The 19,817-nt window shown below is 53.6% G+C and overlaps 6 protein-coding genes across 6 annotated transcripts; 2 read left to right on the top strand and 4 right to left on the bottom strand.

Annotated features, from left to right (window-relative positions):
- Positions 1-3,851: 3,851 nt before the first annotated feature.
- A1O1_04157 (uncharacterized protein) lies at positions 3,852-5,005 on the bottom strand (the record flags this gene model as incomplete). Its single annotated transcript, XM_007725054.1, has 2 exons — positions 3,852-3,975; positions 4,047-5,005. 2 exons carry the CDS (start codon positions 5,003-5,005, stop codon positions 3,852-3,854), a joined length of 1,083 nt encoding a protein of 360 aa, XP_007723244.1.
- A 1,396-nt stretch (positions 5,006-6,401) lies between these two features.
- On the top strand, positions 6,402-7,524 carry A1O1_04156 (uncharacterized protein; the record flags this gene model as incomplete). The annotated part of the gene is made up of 2 exons (XM_007725053.1): positions 6,402-6,712; positions 6,822-7,524. The coding sequence occupies 2 exons, from the start codon at positions 6,402-6,404 to the stop codon at positions 7,522-7,524; spliced, it is 1,014 nt and encodes a 337-aa protein (XP_007723243.1).
- A 776-nt stretch (positions 7,525-8,300) lies between these two features.
- Positions 8,301-9,857, bottom strand: A1O1_04155 (uncharacterized protein; the record flags this gene model as incomplete). Its single annotated transcript, XM_007725052.1, has 1 exon — positions 8,301-9,857. The coding sequence occupies one exon, from the start codon at positions 9,855-9,857 to the stop codon at positions 8,301-8,303; it is 1,557 nt and encodes a 518-aa protein (XP_007723242.1).
- A 727-nt stretch (positions 9,858-10,584) lies between these two features.
- On the bottom strand, positions 10,585-11,783 carry A1O1_04154 (transaldolase; the record flags this gene model as incomplete). Its single annotated transcript, XM_007725051.1, has 5 exons — positions 10,585-11,205; positions 11,258-11,422; positions 11,475-11,593; positions 11,644-11,674; positions 11,745-11,783. The coding sequence occupies 5 exons, from the start codon at positions 11,781-11,783 to the stop codon at positions 10,585-10,587; spliced, it is 975 nt and encodes a 324-aa protein (XP_007723241.1).
- A 1,223-nt stretch (positions 11,784-13,006) lies between these two features.
- Positions 13,007-17,284, bottom strand: A1O1_04153 (uncharacterized protein; the record flags this gene model as incomplete). The annotated part of the gene is made up of 1 exon (XM_007725050.1): positions 13,007-17,284. The coding sequence occupies one exon, from the start codon at positions 17,282-17,284 to the stop codon at positions 13,007-13,009; it is 4,278 nt and encodes a 1,425-aa protein (XP_007723240.1).
- Positions 17,285-18,463: 1,179 nt separating this feature from the next.
- A1O1_04152 (uncharacterized protein) lies at positions 18,464-19,690 on the top strand (the record flags this gene model as incomplete). The annotated part of the gene is made up of 1 exon (XM_007725049.1): positions 18,464-19,690. One exon carries the CDS (start codon positions 18,464-18,466, stop codon positions 19,688-19,690), a length of 1,227 nt encoding a protein of 408 aa, XP_007723239.1.
- Between the last annotated feature and the right edge of the window lie 127 nt (positions 19,691-19,817).

The raw sequence follows: 19,817 nt of genomic DNA, 5'->3' as shown, positions 1-19,817 counted from the left end.
ACTACCTGGGCACGTTTCACGAGTGTTCCCTGCCTGCGCTCTGCTTGCTTTGACAAACTCCCTGCGGTGTATCGGCCGCGTCTCTGTTTTGTTTTCCTGTAACATCTTGCCGCCTTTGATTCGGGCCATTATCGCTATAATGGTCATCTCGCTTACTACCTATACAGAACACACAGCCGCCCGAGCCTCCTCGACTCACGCGATCGAACACGGTTGCCTTGTCCTCCACCTGTTGGTGCACAGTTCGCCTCGGACATAGCACCGCCTGTCCTGCCCAATCAACCTGTCTTATGTCTCTCTTTGCTGCCAGAAGAATGCCGATCGGATATGAGTGATGCCCAACCGCTACCTCTGTGCCACTTTTTCCGCGACCGTCCGCTCTGGATCGTGGCCGTCGTCGTTTTTTTTTCGATCGTGGTTATTGGTAACAATGATTTGGACAGGGTACATCTCAGTTCCGATGCGAGGTCTTCAGGAGTTGCCTGTCAGGCGTTCTGCCTTGGGCGTCAACCGATGCCCAGCAAACAGATTGACACATGAACTCCGAGTCTCCCCTCTATCAGGTCGGACGCTGAACAAAAGACCCGCCTGCTCTTGACAAACGTAACTTGCAGCTGCTGAAGGCCTTCTGAGTGGCTGAAGCCAGCAAGGGCATGCGAGCAGCATGAGCACAAAATTACCATGCACCATCTCACCACCTCAAGGGGGACCTTGTCGACGTAAGTTCCACGAAAGGCCGGAAGTCTGCTCCCTGCTGCATGTGCTGTTTTACCGAAAGTCGGCGACAACAAGTCATGCGGTATGTTCACCGTCAGCAAATGCTTCCTGACAGTCCCATCTTTTGATGTTCGGTGTCCAAATAAACGCCGGGGCTGATCTGAAGGGCATATTCACAGGGTTAGGTGTATAGCTTTCTTTACCACCACGCGCTTCCTCCCATTCCACACCCTACTCTCCCTTCCTTCCTGCCATGATGAAATTGTCCCGAACAGGTCCAGAATCGTTGGGGGGGGGGGGGGGGTCCGCCCCGAGAAAGACTTGAATTCCAAGTACTTATGCTTGGGAATCTGGACCTGTGGTTGATATCTTGTTATGCGCCGGGGGGCCCGCCCGCGCCATGACAGAGCCCACCGAAAAGTACCAGGTATCCTTCTCATACTTAACCCTGCGGGAATTTTGTTCGGGATTCAAGTCGCCTTGGGCGTAACCGCAATGGCTCCTTGCCGCCGATGTCTGCCATACAGCCTTCCACCAGGTTGCTTCCGTCACTTGCTGACTCCCTGCGTGGACATTCTGTCATCTGGATTCTGACAAAGTCAAGGGTTATTCTCATGACACGCCCCAAGGCAAGGTGTGAGGCTGTTTACCTTGCTACACGGTCAATCTGACTTTCACAGTCCCAAATGGTGTTGATGTTCCAAGTGTTTGACTCGGCCAGCCCGAGGCCAGTTGATCACACCCTCCAGATCCACAAAAATGTACCACGTCCGAGATGCTGGCACGAACGCTTTTCCATCATCTAAAGTGGTGTTTTCTACGCAGTCATGGACTGGTTGGACTGCGTCAAGGGTCCCAGGAGTCTGTCCATATGGCCACAGCTTTCGAGTGCTGCAAGGTACATTTGGAACTCCGTTATATACGGAAAAGCCGGTGGGACCGAAACCTTGTTCACGTTCTCGGTCCTGACAACAACAAAATCCCAGTACGTCGAGAATCGTCCAAGCTGGGCTCGGATTGCTTCGTCCCTCGAACCCTGCATGAGAAGTGTTGGCGTATATCAACTTGCAAACCAACGACTACTCTCCGCCACAGCGAGGGGCAGAGGTAGGCATTTCATTACAAAGGTACCAGTGTTTGTCACTGTTTGAGATGCAGAAGCAGAGTCATGTTCTGTCCTACGTGTCTATATGCTCCTACAAAGGTACCTCTTGCCATTCTACTTTTCTGCCATCAGGGAAGTGGGTTACATTCACTGGTCCTTATGAATGGAACTTTTGGAGTGATTGCGCCAAAGTTCCAAAGCCAGCTCTTCCTTACGATCATGCGTTGCATCTATATATGCTTTTCGACATGCATGCTCTCTTCGAAACGTTGCTTGCTAAGAAGTATCAACCTCACTCTCCTTTCCCTACGTCTGTTTCTTATTTCATCATCTTTCAGGTTGGTTGGGCTGTGCCTTCTACACACGTTTACACTCCGTTGTAAGAGTCAACACCGTACTGTGTTTGCTTGTTTGAGATATCGAGATGCCACGCCTCTGGCAATGCCACCTATGCAACGCAAGGCCTTACCAGATTGCCCTTACCGAGAAGTGCCTCGAATGCAATCACAAAAAATGCTTCCAGTGCAAGGTCGATAACGATATTGACCCTCCTACGAAGTCTTCCATCACGCCATGCCGTACCGCCAGTCGGCATGGTGGAAGCCGGAACATCGACTCAGAGTCTTATATGCCAGAGGTTCCATCCTTGCCAAATCCTTCTGCGGCATTTTGGATCTGGCCTGGGGGCCCTCTCACTTACAACAAGGGGCCTCCCCGCCTCTGCAGCAGGCCATCAATGGCAGGATGGTGGAACTGTCACAAATGTGACTACCTCAACAATCCAGATTTAGCACCCAGAAAATGCGTAGGGTGCGACCATACAAGGTGTGGCTATTGTCGAACATCCCGTTGAGCCCATGATAGGGGGCGGCGAGGCTGGTGGCCTTAGGGGCATACTGCATATTGTTCCAACTTGCCGGTCTCCTGTTCATTCTTGAAACCAGATACAACGTGTGCTCTCTGTTGACAATACAGCCATGATCAACATCATTTTCACGGATCCTAGCAACAAGCCACGCCCGATCCTCTAATCAAGCAGTGAAGTCTCCAACATGGAAAGAATCTGACCAACATGGAGCAACAATCGGTTTGATACCGACAACATTCACTCTTTCGTTTGTATCGACACACTCCTTTTGAAGACAACATATGGATTCTGGACTATCACAATTCACACCAATTCTGATACGGCACAGATCAAGTCATATCATCCCTCGTGGTAGTCATTTACCACAGCCTCAGTCTCCCTGCCTGTGTCCGAAATCCTCTCTTTTCATAAGCACAGGGGCAGGCTTTTCTATTAAAGGCCCCCAATTCTTTCCAGGTACACAGCACTCAAGGATGTCACAGTCGCTACTTCAGATACCCCGTTTTCGATATAACAAGCTCAGTGTGTCCAGTCACTCACCCGTCACTACCGTCGGTCCTCCAGCGCGAAGTCAGACAAAAGAAGAGCATGGGTTATATGGTCTTGCCTTTCTACCACATCCTTCTGGTTTATCACCATAACAATTCTTGCAATATGTAGCAACCAAATTGTTTCACGGTCCAGTGAGACCAGGGGATACTTGTGCTGGTGTGTAGATCCGAGGATCTACAAGGGCGAGGATCTACTAGGGTTCCAGGTCATTCGTTCTTGCCTGTGGTGCGACGAATTCTATATGTCATACGTACCCTCGAAGAAACTGTCGTTATCACAATCTTGTAAAGGGTAGATGTCCATCGTGGACGAATATTCTCTTTGCTACTCGGTTTTCCTCCATCTCGTTCGTCAGAGTCAGGGTCTCTACAGGGTCTCTCGTGAGGTAATGTCTCGCAGTCGATAACCATGGTGTCTTTGTTATAGCGCCGGCGCCCTCCCGGCACATAACAAGATATCAACTACATGTCCAAGACTACCCGCTGTAGCACAAGTGCTTGGAGTTCAGGTCTTCTTGGACGTAGGTCCCAGCGAGCCTGGATCTGCCGTGGCAATCTCTGTAAGAGCGTCGCTGGGAGACGGCGTCTCTTATATACTGGGCGGCCGCCTTCATTTCAGAGACGACATCGAGGAGACGATTTGTTCCGCGCCAGCGAAGTCGAGTTCCTGAAGCGTCTCTTTCCAGATGACGTCTGACAAAATCTCTCCATCGGTGTAATACCAGCAAGCAAGTCTGAGGGTGGTTGAAACATGTCAGCGCTTCAACTCCTAAAATGGGTACTCCACCAAGGTAATATAGCTTACGGAGCAATCTGGCAATTCATCAGAAAACAGCCGTGGGATTCTTTGCCGTGTCCGAGGCCGGCGTCGACGTAAGTAGCCGCGCCCCTCCTCACTGGTCTTCCAGCGAGAGAGAAAAAGGCTTTCGCCACGATTGCGACCGCTCCGGAGAGTTCACGGAACAGAGATGTGCCTTTGGTGAGGCCAGGGTCGACCATGTTGATGATGACGTCGTTCGGATCGACCAGCTCCGCCAACTTGACGATGAAGAGCTGGCACAGCAACTTGGAAACACTGTATCTCTCTTGACCATCGAAAGGGGTGATAGCTGTGTCATCGAAAGAAGGCAAGAGGGGCCGCCTGCCTCTGTTGGGAAACTTGCATAGATGTGCCGTAACGGAATTGACGACCGTAAGTACGGGTGGACTTGGAGTTGGACCTCGATCTTTCGACTTGCTTTTCATGATCGGAAGCATTAGGATGGCCAGTAACACGGTACTGATGTGATTGGTCTGGATGGTCCTCTCATGACCGGTGGCTGGGAGAGTCTTGAATTCCAACGGTGATATGCCGGCGTTCAGAATAACCATGTCGATCCGTGAGAGATTGTCCTGGCACTTGGCAGCGAAGGCCTGGATGGAGTCGTACGATTCCATGTCTAGCTGCCACACATTGATCTTTGCCGTCGGATTTGCTGTCTGTAGCCTTGTGGCCGCTGCCGTGCCTGTCGTGAGAGATCGAACCCCCATCACCAGATGGGATAGACCAAGGGACAGGAGCTGACGCGCCGCCTCAAACCCCAGCCCCGTGTTTGACCCTGTGATTATTGCACTTGTTCCGGACACGTCGGGATACTTTTGTCTTGTGGGAAGCTCGATCTTGGTCCAGAACTGGTTCCGGAGGAAGACTGGGCTGAAGTTAGAGGGAAGGGGAGGCTGGTCTTTGGAGGGCACCAGCGTGGGATTTCTGGTATCCGGCGACATATTCGTTGACTTGCTGTTGCCGAAAGTGTTTCCTTGAGACAGCTGCGTCTTGCAGGAGAAGTAAGTCTAACTGGACACTTGAAGCAACGGTAGAACATGCAGCAGAATTCGAGGTACTGGAGGTTGAGAGAAGAGCGGGAAAGTGGCCATTGTTATATGTTCACAGCCTCATCATGACAGCCACTTAGATGCACTATGTGCACTATTTATGGGCATGAGTGCGTCCCCGTCCGTGGACAAGCACTAACTCCGGGCAGCATTTGTCCCACAAACACCGTATTCGCAGCCATGGCATTCTCATACGCCTTAGCTCTTGTGGGAGATCATCCCCATCAAGACTCATTGCACTTTGGGCGCGGAAATAAGCTCGGGTACGGCGTATGGAGCAAAGGGTATTGAAAATGCCTCGCCATCCTCTACCAGTAGCAGGCAGCATGATAAGGGGGAAACGGATGATGTCCAGACTGAGGTCAGGCTAGGCTCGAAGAGGGAATCTCATCTGGCTTGGCACTTATGTGCAGTGGGTCTGCACACCAGCTCAATCGGTGATTGGTCCGTGGACAACCTCCTCCTTGCACTGCTAGCATATCAACTCTTCCATCATCGAGGACTCGTTTTTCTGTCCTTCTCTTTATCGTCTTACCCACCGATGATATGAAACATCTGAGAGAGCAGCCTAGGCTCCGATCTTGCGGCTGGAGTGATTGCAGCCAAGCCCTGTGGGCTTTCTGTATCTGGACGATCCGCCCGAACAGTCTCTCCCGCCGGCGCAATGGGGAGGATGAGATGTGCGTTCCCGTTGGTCCCAAATCGCGACAGCTCCAACATCTCTCTACCATGCTACTGAGCTAATTTGTGCACGAGATGCTTGACCAGATGCCGCCGGGTTTCAATTCATTGTCAGCACATCTGGCGAAGCCCGGAACGAGCGAGATCGCACAGCGATCACCAGTCACGCAACCAAGGATCAGTGGAAACGGCGGAAACCGGCTCACCTGTCGTCGTGGATCGATCCAGAGCGTAGCCTGCAAACGAAGGACCTCAGGTCGGAAAGGGCAGAACACGCGGTTCTTTCTATGCCCGGTCCCAGACGTGTAGGTGGAGACCTTGCCGCGTTACAATTGCCAGCCGGGATTGAGCCAGCCATGATCCAGGAGCTGGTAAAACGTAAGTACTAGTCCTCAATCGACACAGCCCCAGCCCCAGCCCTACTTCCACCCAGCCCGAACACAGTCAAGGTGGCTGCTGAGGAAAGCCACACGATTGACCATCCTCGACAGTCCTCAACCTCGACCAGATGGGAGCGTATCCGTATGATATCTGTCTCCATGTCCATCCCGTAGAGCGGGGATGGTTCCCCTACATAATCAGCGACATCTGCTGTTTACATTCCATGATGTTCTCGCTGCGGGCGTTTGTGGACGGGATCTCGCCCGATGGCCACGTCAGCCGCATCGCGGCGTTTCACTACGCACAAACCCTACAGCATCTTCAGGCACGGATCAACGCCTTCGAGCATGGCCAGCGGGATTCAGTCTTAGCCGACTCGACCGTCATGGTCATTGTCACCTTAGCCATGGCTGCAGAGATCACGGGGGATCTTGCCGCCGCGCAGAGCCATGTGGAGGGTCTGCTCACGATCGTCAACCTCAAGGGCGGCCTGCGGTCTCTGAACACACACAATAATGTGCAAGTCAAGGTTTGCCGGTAAGGCTCCCTCAGACTCGCTTGCTCCATATCCGTGGACCGAGGTCAACTCGGGCTACTGTTTTGTTTTGCAGAAATAGGAAAACATCTGATTCTGATCAGAAAATAGGGCCGATCTAGGACTCGCGTTGCGGATGGGAAGCCGCGCACGACTCTTCCAAACAGGAATCTCATGGGACTGCTTTCTCGCCAATCGCGGTCTAGTGAAGTGCAACCACGGGACAGATGGGGCCCAGGTCGACGTCGTGGTCAACAAACTTGACCCGAAATTGGGGAACTGCTGGAAAGACATTCATGCCTTCAGCTGCCTGAGCAACCTCGCCTACCAGACGACCCGGAAGCTCTCGCCTGACGTCTACAACGAGATGATGGTCTCCATTCTATACCGACTCACGCGTCTCTCTTTTGAAGACGACCTTTTGCAAGACATGATCCGGATCGGCTTGCTGGTCTACTGCTCCACCCTGTTTTTGACACGGCAGTATCTGGAGCGGCCTTATGAACGCCTTTGCAATCTCTTCGACGCTGCTCTGCTCAGACTGTGTCAAGTCTCTGCAAATGAGGTGCCACTGCCACCGCTGGTGCTACTGTGGCTGTTGATCCTAAGGCACCTGGTGGCGTACCAAGAGCGTTGTTCGGAATCGGACAGCTGGCAGACCGTCTGGCTCGACAAGGCTGTCGTGCTTACCGGCGTTGATACGTGGCTACAGGCACAGCGAGTGTTGAGATCTGTCATGTGGGTTGATTTTGTGCATGATGAGCGAGGAAAAGAATGCTTTGATGCGAGTAGGATGAGATCTGGGCCACCTTGACCAATGACGCCGGACACCGTGGGCCCCTTCTCGCTGTATCAGATTCTCGGGACGGTGCACAATGCTCACATGCTGCTTCCAGGAAAGAGGCGTGGCCTTGACGCAACTCGGCTCCCACCCCTCAGGAATTCTTTGCTGCCGTCGAGTCGACTCCCAGAAAATCGAATATATGGGATATTGTCACCAGAGACCACCTCGACCAACAAACCATGTTCCAAACTTGGAAGTGGGAGCGAAAGCGGAGGCGGGCCCAAGCCAACGGGCTTCAATTTAATCTTTGCTCTATCTATCCAGTGTCCCATGGGGACAAGACACTCTGTTACTGCTGGTGGTGGCTTGTGCTGCATCAACGAGACGCAATTTCAAGGGGAGTTCATCGGACGAGCCACTCATACGGCACCACACGGCACCATGCTGGCCGTGGGTAATATTCTGGATCACATCTTCCAATTTCCACTCATGATAGGGTCGCCGTTGCGCGTATCGAATGACCATCTTCCGAGCAGCTTAGTGTTTGCCATCAAAAGTTTAGGGAAGTGGTCGAGTTACAGCTGGCATTTTAATTTGGCCGTACGGTACGCTGGCAACATCATGTCCGAGATTCTACGCAGACAGTCGATGTTTCTGTACCAAGATCCAGAAGCAGTATTGAAGGTTATGCTGGTATTATGGTAGGATAGGACAGGATAGAGAAAAGGGCTCGTTCGTCCTCGTCTATAGGGCACAAAAATGCGAATGAGCGGCTTCTCTACCTAAGGATATTTGCCTCGTCGGATTCAAACTTCGACCCCTCTGGCAGCATGGTCCACACTGGCCTGTGACCTCCTCGTCCTTCGATGCCTCCTCTTGCCTCGTTTCTGTCTTGTCTGTTCCTTGCCACTCTCGCCGTGCCGAGTAGGATCATCTTCAGGATCCATCTCATGAAGTCCATCGGTTATGCCCGCTTTGTTCTTCATCCGCGCCACGACAGGACCGAGTTTATACATGCTGGTTGGATCGCTATGGTCCACCAACGGAGATGGACGGAGAGGCAGAAACCAGTCAAGCACAGTGTAGCCCATGACCTCCTTGAAGTTATTCAACGGCCCGATGTCGAAAGGGTTTGCACCGGGAGCGGTCTCGAGGATGGAGAATGTGCGCTTCTCGACGCGCACCGGCCCACCTGGAGAGAAGGAGCAGTCTGGCTGTGACTGTGGCGGTCTAGGATCATTCTCGCCTGGCGTCACAGCACTTATAGACACAGCAGGCCGTGTTGTTTGTTGATGATGAGCCGCGACTGGAATCGTAGGATCGCTCGGACTCCAGCCTTCCCAAGCAACGCTCTGCTGACTGTCGTTCACTTTCGCACCGTGCTGCTGGAGGAGTTGCAGTTGCTCCGACGGCGGCCGTGGATATTCAATCAATCGCAGATCAGTCCGACCCGACGACTGATATCCCTCCAACACCCGTGTGGGAAGGTACACGGCCAAGTACCAAACCTTGGTTCTGCGCGTGAGATTCTCGATGGTGGACGAGTTGACGAATGCGAACTGTAGGCTGGATCCACACATGCCTGCGCTGAAAATGAAGAAGAGAGAAGCAAAGGCCAAAGCCAGAATCCAATGGACATTAATGAACCCCTCGTCCCGGCGACGCTGCGCAAAGTAATACGCCATGACCACCAAGATGTCCAGACAAAAAAGAGCGGCCCAGAAAGTGAATTGGATAAAGTACTTGAAAGAGGTCTCGGAGACGATGCCACCGACCCAGGGGCAAAAGTGATCCATCTTCAACACGCAGCGCCCGAGTTCGCGGCAGTGGTGCGCTCGGTCCGGTTTATAGTTGTAGCAGGTCGAGCAGAACGGGGGACGGCCGTCCCATCCACACACGAAAACATCCTTGTGCCAGAAGTCCTGGACCGGGAAATCCTCTCGTTGTCGATCCCGGCGAAGCTGTGACGGCGTATAGCCCTCGGTTGCGCCGTATTCCAGTGCCTCCTCTTTATGTCCTGCACTCTGCGCTTCGCGAAGACGCCTCTCCTTCTCAATATACCACTGCGCCCCGCGTGGGACGAAGCCTGGGTTGGTCACGATCGTCTGCAGCAGCCGGCCAAAACAAGTCAGAGTGATAAGTAGCAGTAGATAAAATATGGTAAGAATGGCAATGGCGTCGCCGGTCTGCGCATGGACGGTCCCAGAAGCTCGAGCGCGTGGATGGAAGAGATAGTCGATGCAGACACGCTTCGTCACGACCCACGACGAGTAGCCGATGATCCCGAGTAGAAGTGCTGGCACAATCCGCGCGGTCGCAACGTTTCCTCGCTTGTTGGCTTCCCCAGGTCGCATCGATTTCATGGCGCAGGTTGACGGACCGCCGCAGGCTGAGATGGGCAGGTCGGTGTCAGCGCGCCGGCGACGATAACATACTGTAGTCACCGGGGACCGTTTATATGGTAGGCCATTGGACCTCTGGGTCGACCATAGAATATGATCGCCCTGGTTTGCAGAGGAGCCAGATTCAAGTTGGGATTGGAAAGTTGGTTTCAGTTGCACTTGAACACCGGCTCTCGGATCCACAACTTAGAAGGACTAGCGGGTTAACCACTTCCAAAGGGGAAGGTATGACGATGAGCCGTAAGGATGGAGTTTACTTATTGATACCTGGAGCAGGTGCTAATAACAGTGCTGTAAGTCTTCCAATGTGTGATAATAATACATGACACTTGTCAGACAGAAAGACGCCGTCCGCTTTGATCCGACCGTCACTACCTTATCACTATGGTGACACATATGACGCACTATCTCGCCACCACAATTTAATCCCAGAATGTTTCGAGTAACGTGTGTTAGACATCATCCGGAAAGCAAGAGGATCTGTCAAAAAGATTCTATTCACGATCCATAGTAGGTAGGTAGTTATGGTGCTATGTACGAACCCAAACCAATCACATAGACTGACTCCTGATGTTTGAGAAAGGAATTTCATTTCTCATCCGAAGGGAACAGACTGATGGAACCTATTCAAGCAATTGCTTGATTAACCGGAACTCGTCGAGCGATTCGTGCATGTTGGTTAACCCAATTAAGCCTTCTCAATCTTCTCCCGGAGGATACCCTTCAGAGTGACTGCATCAGCAGCAAACTTGCTGATACCTTCTCGGAGCTTCTCAACGGCCATTTGTTCCTCGTTGAAGTCGAAGCGGAAAGTGGGCTCGTCGTTGATGTAGGTCTTCTTGGGAATGTCAAGTTTGGCGGCAGCAGAGGCATCGAGCTTCTTCTCGACCTTGTCGGTTGAGTTGTACAAGTCCTCAAGCAAGTTGGGGGAGATGGTGAGGTAGTCGCAGCCGGCCAGTTCGGTGATCTCACCGACATTTCGGAATGATGCGCCCATGACGATGGTCTTGTAGCCGTGCTTCTTGTAGTAGTTGAAGATGGTCTGCACGCTCTTGACACCTGGGTCTTCCGAGGGAGAGAAATCCTTCTTCATGGCAGCCTTGTACCAATCGAGGATACGGCCGACGAAGGGCGAAATCAGGAAGGCACCGGCCTCGGCGGCAGCGATAGCCTGGGTGATGGAGAACATGAGGGTTAGGTTACAGTTAATGCCTTCCTTCTGCAGGATCTCCGCGGCCTTGATGCCTTCCCAGGTGGAGGCAATCTTGATCAAGATACGGGACTTGTCAATGCCGATGGACTTGTAAAGCTGCATACGGTCACTTCTCTGTGTTCCGGGATGACGTCGAACGTAAACTTACCTCGATGATGTGGCGAGCCTTGTCGACGGAGGCTTGGGTGTCGAAAGAGAATCGCGCGTCAACCTCGGTCGAGACTTTGCCTGGAACAATCTTCAAGATTTCCTTGCCGAACTCGACCAACAGTCGGTCGAGTGCGGCATCAACCTTCTCGTCCATTGTCTTGCCCTAAACGACAAGAGTTATTATCGGATTCGTGCGGATTTAGAGATCAACGTACGTGTGACTTGCCATACTGAACGGCGTTGTCCATCAACTCGGCATAGTCAGGCTTCTTGGAGGCGGCGAGAATGAGGGAAGGGTTGGTGGTGGCATCTTGAGGCTGGTACTTCTTGATGGCTGCCAGTTGGTCAGTAAGAGACCAAGCGAAGAGACTGGGGGAGGCATACTGATGAAGTCGCCGGAGTCGCAGACGACAGTCTGTTCACGTTGTGAGCTTGCTGAAATTCCTGTACGGGAGCATTGCGGAATGGCGGGGTGATGAACATACAGTGCCAGTGGCTTTGAGCTGGTCGAGAGAGGAAGTCATGTTGGATAGATTTGTTTGGTAGGAATAGTAGACTGGATGATGAGTAGAGTTCTGAGTCAAGAAATAAGGAATGGTCGGTGAGTTGTGTTTGAAGGCAAAGATCTTTTGGGATGAAGCGGGAAGGTGTTTTGAATTGGTTTAAATGGCGCAGCTGTGTCCGTCACTTAGGAGGTATCTTAGGTACCTACTACGTACTGCTGTTCAATTTCTTGGGGGTGACGAAGGCGGGCAGTGGTGAGGTGGGGCAGTGACTGTGCAATTGGCGGGCGGGCGGCCTGCGCTCAACCTGCGCTCGGCCTGCGCTCAATGCAGCCACAGTGCGCCGCCCGCTGAAAAGGAAACCCGGTGAAGAATCCTCAATCTCCTCCCCTCCCCCCTGCGCCCCGGCGATTTCCTAACAGATGTAGGTACAGACTTGGAGTAATAGAGTACCACTTTGCCTCGCTCCCAGTGTCATGATTGAATCATGCGTCTATATGCATCAGACCATAGTCCCGCTCCAGCCACTTCTGCGAGCCAGTAGTGGCCACCCTCTCTTCACACATGCTTCGAATGACCCTCACAATACGATCCCGGGTCGCCCGCCCCCGCCGAATCGCTTCTTTGTATCGAAGGGCTTACCTCAACCGTCGGAGGTGAGTAAGCCGGATGCTTGGTCACTCTCAAGCATACACCCCAGGCTTCCGTTTGCTAGATCCGGCCACAGCAGCCAACGTCGCCGAGATACCAGGAAATACTAAGCATTGTCGTCGCCCCAACCGGAGCAGTGTGGCCCGGCTTGTTGGGCGATGGATGGGAGAATTCTCCGACACCTTTATTGCTACCTACTACGTACTATAGTGCAGAGTCCCAATGCATCCGCTCATACAAAAGAAGGGAGAGCAAAGGAAAGCATAACTTGGTGACTATGGTCCCTTCAACTATTCATACTATCATTAATTATCAGTCAGCCGCCGCTGTGACAGACCGTCTGCCTCCCCTCCCTGTCGTATTATGTATCGCGAAAGAAAGATTCCCAAGGACCTAGGTACATAGTGTAGGTCCTGGTCTAGAACACAATTTTAGAGCATGACCTATCTTTTCCCACTTCCTCCATCTCGTACAGTCATGCCCAGCCATCAAAAAGGAAATATCCGCAGATGGCACAGGTCACGGAAATAAAGAAAAGCCACAAAGCGAAACGGTGGTATCATTTGCATGGCGCATTGGAGTCAGAAGCAATACTAATCTTTCAGCCCAAAGGCCTTGCGCAACATGGGGAACTTCTTCTTCTTTCCGCTCCTCCCAATTGGTGGTAGTGGCTCTTTCGCTCTCATACTCCCTTGATTAAGCCTGGCCGATCCATTTCGGAAAGGGGCCCCGTCCGAGGTGCTAGGACGAATCTTTCCGCTGTCGGCCGGTAGGTTGGGAGGTAGAGGCCAAGAGTCGCTCATCATTCTGTGAGCTTGATGTCGACGTTGCAATTTGCCATGTGTTTGTGGCGACTGGGTGAGATCCTGGTCTTTGGCCGCCTCAAGCTTGGCCCGCGTCTGTTCGATAATGCGATCGCGCTCCGCCGCAGATGCGAACCCCAACTGTGATGGCTTGCTTGCATCCATCTTAGGGGCTCGTGGAGGAGAATCGGCTACAATCGAGGATGCGTCGTCCTTGTGCTTCTTGCCACGGAACATCCCAAACAAACCACGTTTCTTCTCAGTATTTGGAGATAAGGGCTCTTCGCCAGGTACTGGGGCGCCGTTCGAGGGGATCTGGAGTCTGAGGGGAGCTTGGGCGGGCCGCTTCTCGTCCTCTGAGCTGTCTTCCAGATCGGTGGAATCGCTATCATTTCCCCGACGGGGAATGCCTCGAACAGGTGTGAACCGCGTCGTGTCGGGCTCATCGTCACTGTCGTCTCCAAACCTTGAGCGGAACTTGCTCATCCGTGGGACGTCGTCCTCATCGTCGGAATCCGCGGTTCGCGATCGGTGCTTCTGCGTAGGTCCTGCAAGAGGGACGAGTTGCGGACTTTTCTGTCCTCGCCCAAACAACGAAGACGGCCGCTTAGTCTCGATCGAGGGGCGAAGGGATGGCACGCCACTGTCCATGGATCCCCTCATTGACGTTCTCATGGTAGTTCGCGAGCCACCAGCGGAGAATGGTCGACGGCCTTCCGGCGAAAGAGAACGGATTTGGCTGCGACCATTGTCTCGCATCGTTGGGTCGGTAGCACCTCGCATGCTCCTCCGCATAGTATGCTGACTCTCCGTGACTGCTCTACGTCGTCTTCGCTTTCGGAACGAGCTATCCGAGTCACTGTCGTTGGTCATGGCTACCGGAACGGGCGGTAGCCGTTGCGCCAAAGCTGTGGCTGGCGTTACTGTTGCTGCTGCCGCAGGTATGTGCTTCTTTTGCAGCGCCCCGCGAGGTTGTTGTGCCATGCCAGACGATGCCGCCTGTGGTGGCCGTCGTTGCTGTGGTCTCGGCGCTGAATCTGGTGCGAAATGATGATTGGGGCTCCGCATAGACTTACGAAATCCTGCCTCGGGTTCTGGAGCTGGACTGGCCCTCATAGACTGCCTGTAGGGTGCAGCAGCAGCCGCTGCCGCGGCTGCAGAGTTGGGTTGATCAACCGCCGAATGGGCGGCTGCTTGCTTCTTCCTCCTTCGTGCTGGAGATACTGTTGGCGATTGACCAGCAGCGGCCATGCCAGGGGCCGATGCAGCAGCAGCAATGGCAGCCTGGGTCTTCTTTTTTCTTCGAGGCTCAGAGACCTGTGGTTTGGCCGGTTGTTGCGAAAATTCCTGGCGGCCTTGCTGTTGTGTAACCTGGTTGTAAACAGGTGCGCCCGAGGGTGGACCTTGTCGGGTTTGCTCCAGTATATGGGTCCATCGTGCCTGTGCCTCTTCCCAAGATGCTGTGCGTACTGGTTCGGGAGGTTGGAGATCTGCAGTGCGGGCTGGCGGACTCTCCGGTATAGTAGCCAATGCGGTTGGCCGCGAAACAATAGGACTGTCGACAATAGCATCAATGGAACCGAAACCAGTTCCATCCAGCTCGGAAGGATCTTCTGCTGCATCGCTGTAGATACTGTCATTGTCCGATGCCGATTCATCACTGGTTGAATCTACGCCAAGACCTGTAGAAGCCGTAGCATTCTCGGCGCCACTCGGCGCCTTCCCTTTGGAAGCTTCAGACGAAGCAGTGGTTTCATTGTAGTCCGGAAAGCCGCCTGGCACATCGACGACCCAGTCATCATCCGATCTGCCTTGTTCCAGGGCAGGCGTGGGCGGAGAGAGAGATAAGGTTGGCAGCTCTGATTGAGGAGCTGACTGAGCAGTCGACGTTGGTTGCTGAACGACAGCTGACGACTGCTCATCGTTATGCTCTGTATGTCTCGGGGCCTCGTCCTTTTCAGGCGATACACCGCTGCTGGACGTCTCCTCGTCTTCTGAACTTTCACTTTCTGACTCAGAGAAGGAGACCTGACCCTCGACGGAGGTGACTTGAGGAGGCAGGGGCTCGACTGACTGCGGTTTGAACTGAGCATGTGAAGATTCTTGAGCCTGTTGGGCCAGTATTGCGCCGACTGCATGGTCGCTGGACACACCTTTTGTTTCGTATGCGTTGTTGTCCGACCCAGTAGGGCTTGCTGACGACCTCAGAACCGATGCAGCAGTTTGCTCGTTCGTGTCGGGGGGATTCTGACCTCGAATACTGCCAAATGAGGGAAGTTGAGGTCGCGGCTTCATCAAGTCGTCCATGTCATCATTGGAGGTGATTGTGTTGAGGGCTGGTTTGTTTCTCCCCACAGGCACCCAACTAGCAGCGGTAGGAGCGGCGCCGACGATTTCTGGTTGCGAGTCGAAGCTGACCCTGGCCGACTTCTTGCGTCTTGAGGTGCCGTCGGCAGAAATACTAGAGATGTCCGAGGCCTCGCTCGGGGTGACACTAGAGCCGCGAGCATAGGGGTCGTTGACAGACCTCCCAGGCGCTGGGGAATGATGCTTGAGTGCAGGTTTGGCAGGGGATACTGATCGCGGAGGCGGCTCGTGCTTTTGGCCTGCTGCGAGGTCGGAAGACAGCCTGTCTGAAAACCTTGTGGATCTTGAAGGACTGAGAGAAGTGCCTCTTGTAGGTTTCCGGTCAACAACCTGGAGGTTACCTGATGTGTCAGGGGATGTTGCCCGCCCGTCCTGCATGTTCGAACTGGAGGTTACCAGCTGATTTACAGTCTTGGGAGGTACCGTTGGCTCTTCGATCTTCCTGGACACATTGGCTGCATTGCCCGCGCGTTTACTCTGCGGGGTTTGGCCGCCGTTGACAGAGTCAAGGGTATCTTCTGATGGTTGTTGAATCCCCCTAGGACTAATGCCCTCGTTCTGTTCGCCTTCCCAGTCTTCTCGCACGATCGACGGTTGCTTCATCAACATTCCCGAGGCCCTACTCGCCCGCCGTTCCCTTGCGCCGGCAACGCCTGAATCGGAGTCGGAGTCGGCGCGAGATGATGTATCGGACGGAGCAGGTTGTGCGCTCGGTTCCACGGCCACGGCCACGGTCTTCTTCTTCTTCTTCTTTTTTACTGGGGCCAGCTGTTCCTCTGAACCCTCGAATTCTTCTTCCGGGCCAGGTTCAAGAGGCGTAACCACCGGTCTACTGGCCATGGTACCGCCTTGTAAATGACTGCCTTCGGCTGCCCCTGGAACGGCCTTTTTCTTCTTTTTCTTCACAGGATGATTGGCGGTCTCTAATAGGCCGTACTGGATATCCTCAGCTTTAGCTGGAGATATGGATTTAGTCAGCAGGCTTGCCGACGCATGTTCACCATTTGACAGTGATAACGATTGACCGCCGGGTGACTGAGGCCGTGGCGACAATGGCCTCGAGAAGTTGATAGAATTACTGCTATCCGTACGTTCGATCTCATTGACCGGAGCCAGATTCTTCTTTCTCGCCGCTTGTGTCGGTTGCTCAGGCTGTCGCGATCGATCCAGGCTCTGCCCTCTGGCCCCTGGTCGCGTCAACGGCGGAGACAGGACGCGCGGGGGAGGCGGGCCCTGACTAGCCGAGCGAACCTTCTTCTTTCCTTGCACCGTTGTATTGCTCGCGTATTGTTGTGGGATGTTTGGAAGGGGAGGATGCTCGACAAGTTTCGCTCGCGACGCCGGCCTCGAGGGTGATGGGGATGGGGTCCTAAAGGTCCTCTCGGTCATGGAACCAGCACTGGATTGCCTCTGTAGACCGCCTCTTGACCTCCCTCGACCAGCTCCTGACACAGGCCCCAGAGACGATTGTCTCTGTACTGTACGTTTTGTCTGGACATGTTCGACCTGCGTTGGAGTCGGGGTCATGCTCCGTAGGGCGGCCGCCGCGGCAGAAGCTGACAGATTGCCGTGTGAGGTTTGGCTAGCCAGGAATGCTTGGGTCGCAGCCTTGTGCGCAGAGGCAGATGCAGGAGCCTGTGGCCGCTGTGGAAAAGAATGGTCAGCACATGCAGAATAGGACGAGACCGGGGTTGAATGCATGGGACAGGAGCTGGACTTACAGAGGCCGAAGCAGACCTGCTGCGCCTGTGGAAGAGACTCATGTTGGCGACTATGAGCGACAATTGTCCACTTCAATGGAATGGGTTGCGAATTGCCCCGAAAGAGAGAAAACAAGTTTGGCAGCAGAATGACGATGATGCCTATCGCGCTGCGGGTTGGCAGGGATGAAAGATGATATCTCCCCCCATGTCCGCTTGTACGAAGCTGACTGCTCTGGGGATGGCTGCAGAAGATGAAAAGAAGAGGATATGGACAAGAGATCGAATGAAGGCGGGAGGAATGTTTGTGTGTCGTGGCACCCGCAAAATGTGTTGTGATGAGGTGTGGTGAGTGATACTAGTAGTAGTAGTGTAGTAGTGGTAGTGGTAGTAGTAGTAGCTCAAGAAACCATGGGAGCGAGATCCAGGGAAATGTGGCTCAGCTTGATTGTTTCTCTGGGGTCTGTGCAGCGTTGGCCGGAGATGCTACATGCTACCAAGCTACGTACTGCCACTGCCGCTGCCACTGCCAGTGTCAGCAAGTTCAGCTGAAGTGTGTGGTACGTACTTGACTTGCCATCCAATCAACACGGGAGATTGTTGTTCTCCCTCAGTCCCACTTGAAGCCCGTCCATTTACGTCATGAAGCCCAAGCGATCAAATTAAACGTCAGCGAGCCTTGCTGGTTGCCACAGCACGTGATCCTAATAGCGGCCAGAATAATGTCGTTCGTCTGACTGGGGTTTTAGCATGGAGCAGTGACCTCATCGGGAACTTGGATTTCAAATGGCCGTCTTTCTCGTCAGACACTGGCCAGTGCGTATAATTCTCCAGGCTTACGCAATCCTCTGTACTGCATCAAGTTGGATGTTACCTACTACTACTAGGTAGTATATCTACAACACTCTCACCAACCCAACTTCTCTTCGAGACCTCGTCCTTCGTGGTACCATCGGGACCGGCGAGTAACCCAGAGTGCACCAAAGAGTGTATCGTGAGCCTGCACACTTGAGTTCGTGTCTTGTATGTGCGTGGTAAGTCAAATCACCACAGCACGTCCCTAATCTAAACGAGTTCCCCCGCATTCTATTCCAATATTGCAGGATCTCGGGTTGTGTATCCAGAGTCTCCAGGCCGTGGACCTGTCTACTTTGCTTGTCGCATCTTGGCCATCTCCGGCATGGCTTATACACATCAAGACTCCCCCGCCGACGCGACGGATCCAACAACACTCCCTTCCATTGACCTCCCTCCTGGCATCAGAGCCCGCTTCGTGGACACCAGTCCCCACAGCCTGGTCTTCCACATCCTCGAGTCACTCCCCGCAGATATCGACCCAACAGGTCCCAAACCTGAATTGATCCTCTTGATCCACGGTTTCCCAGAAATTGCATACTCATGGCGCAAGATCCTGCCTCTTCTCTCAGCGCAAGGCTACCATGCTGTAGCCTTCGATCAGCGAGGATATGGGCGCACGTTCTCGCGTAAACCCCTCGAAGCACTATCGTTTCGTCCTTTGAACCTGATCAAGGACGCTGTTGCTCTCGTCCAGGCTTTAGGATATTCAACCGTGGCTTGTGTAGTAGGACACAATTTCGGCGCCGTGACGGCAAGCTTCTGCGCATTGTCAAGGCCAGACATGTTCAAGCGCCTGGTGGCCATGTCACACCCGACCAAAGGACCTCCTCAGGTTCCCCTGTCCATATCTCCGTCCTATGGGCGGCCTTCTGAACCGCCTCCAGCTCCGCTGGACATGCAAGTAGCGCTTTCCCAACTACCTCGGCCAAGGAAGCATTACAAGTGGTACTACTGCACTTCCTCGGCCAATGCCGAAATGACATACCCAACAGGGGCCGCGTTGCATACATTTTTGCGCGGCTACTTCCATCTGAAGTCTGGAGATTGGAACGGTAACGATCCCCATCCGCTAAAAGGATGGACCGCCGACGAGTTGCAGCAACTGCCACGCTACTACATTATGGATCTGGCGGATACCATGCGCCAGGCCGTAGCACGGGACATGGAGATGGAGGATCCTCAGCTTGTCTCCGACCGCTCATCGCGTTGGCTACCAGACCCTGAACTGGCCGTGTACGTCGGAGAATGGAGCCGTACAACCTTCCAGGGCGGCCTGAATTGGTACAGGGTCCAGACGCAGCCGGCGATCGCGTCGGATATGGAGACCTGGTCCGGCGCAAAGATCTCGGTCCCGACCCTTTTCGTCGCCGGGAAACGTGACTGGGGGACTTATCAAGAACCGGGCGCCATAGAGGCCATGGAGTCTGGGAAGAGTGTGCAGCCGGGCATGTATAAGGGCACCGTACTGGTGGAGGACTCTGGACACTGGGTCAACCAGGAACAACCGGAGAGATGTGTTGCTGAGATACTGAAAATGGTAGTCCAGTGAGACGTTGGTCGGTAAGAGGACCGAGTGCACCGGTCTAGGTGAGGTTCGGTTCCCATGTCCAAGATTTGTTCAAGTTCGGCTTGTGGCCACCGCAGCAGAGACGGGCTACGCAACGCGCTCTAGCCAA

Source organism: Capronia coronata (genome assembly GCF_000585585.1).
Source record: "Capronia coronata CBS 617.96 chromosome Unknown acBCG-supercont1.3, whole genome shotgun sequence".
NCBI lineage: Eukaryota > Fungi > Ascomycota > Eurotiomycetes > Chaetothyriales > Herpotrichiellaceae > Capronia > Capronia coronata.
The sequence above is the reverse complement of the archived record's forward strand: the minus strand, read 5'-3'. Positions and strand labels throughout refer to the sequence as shown.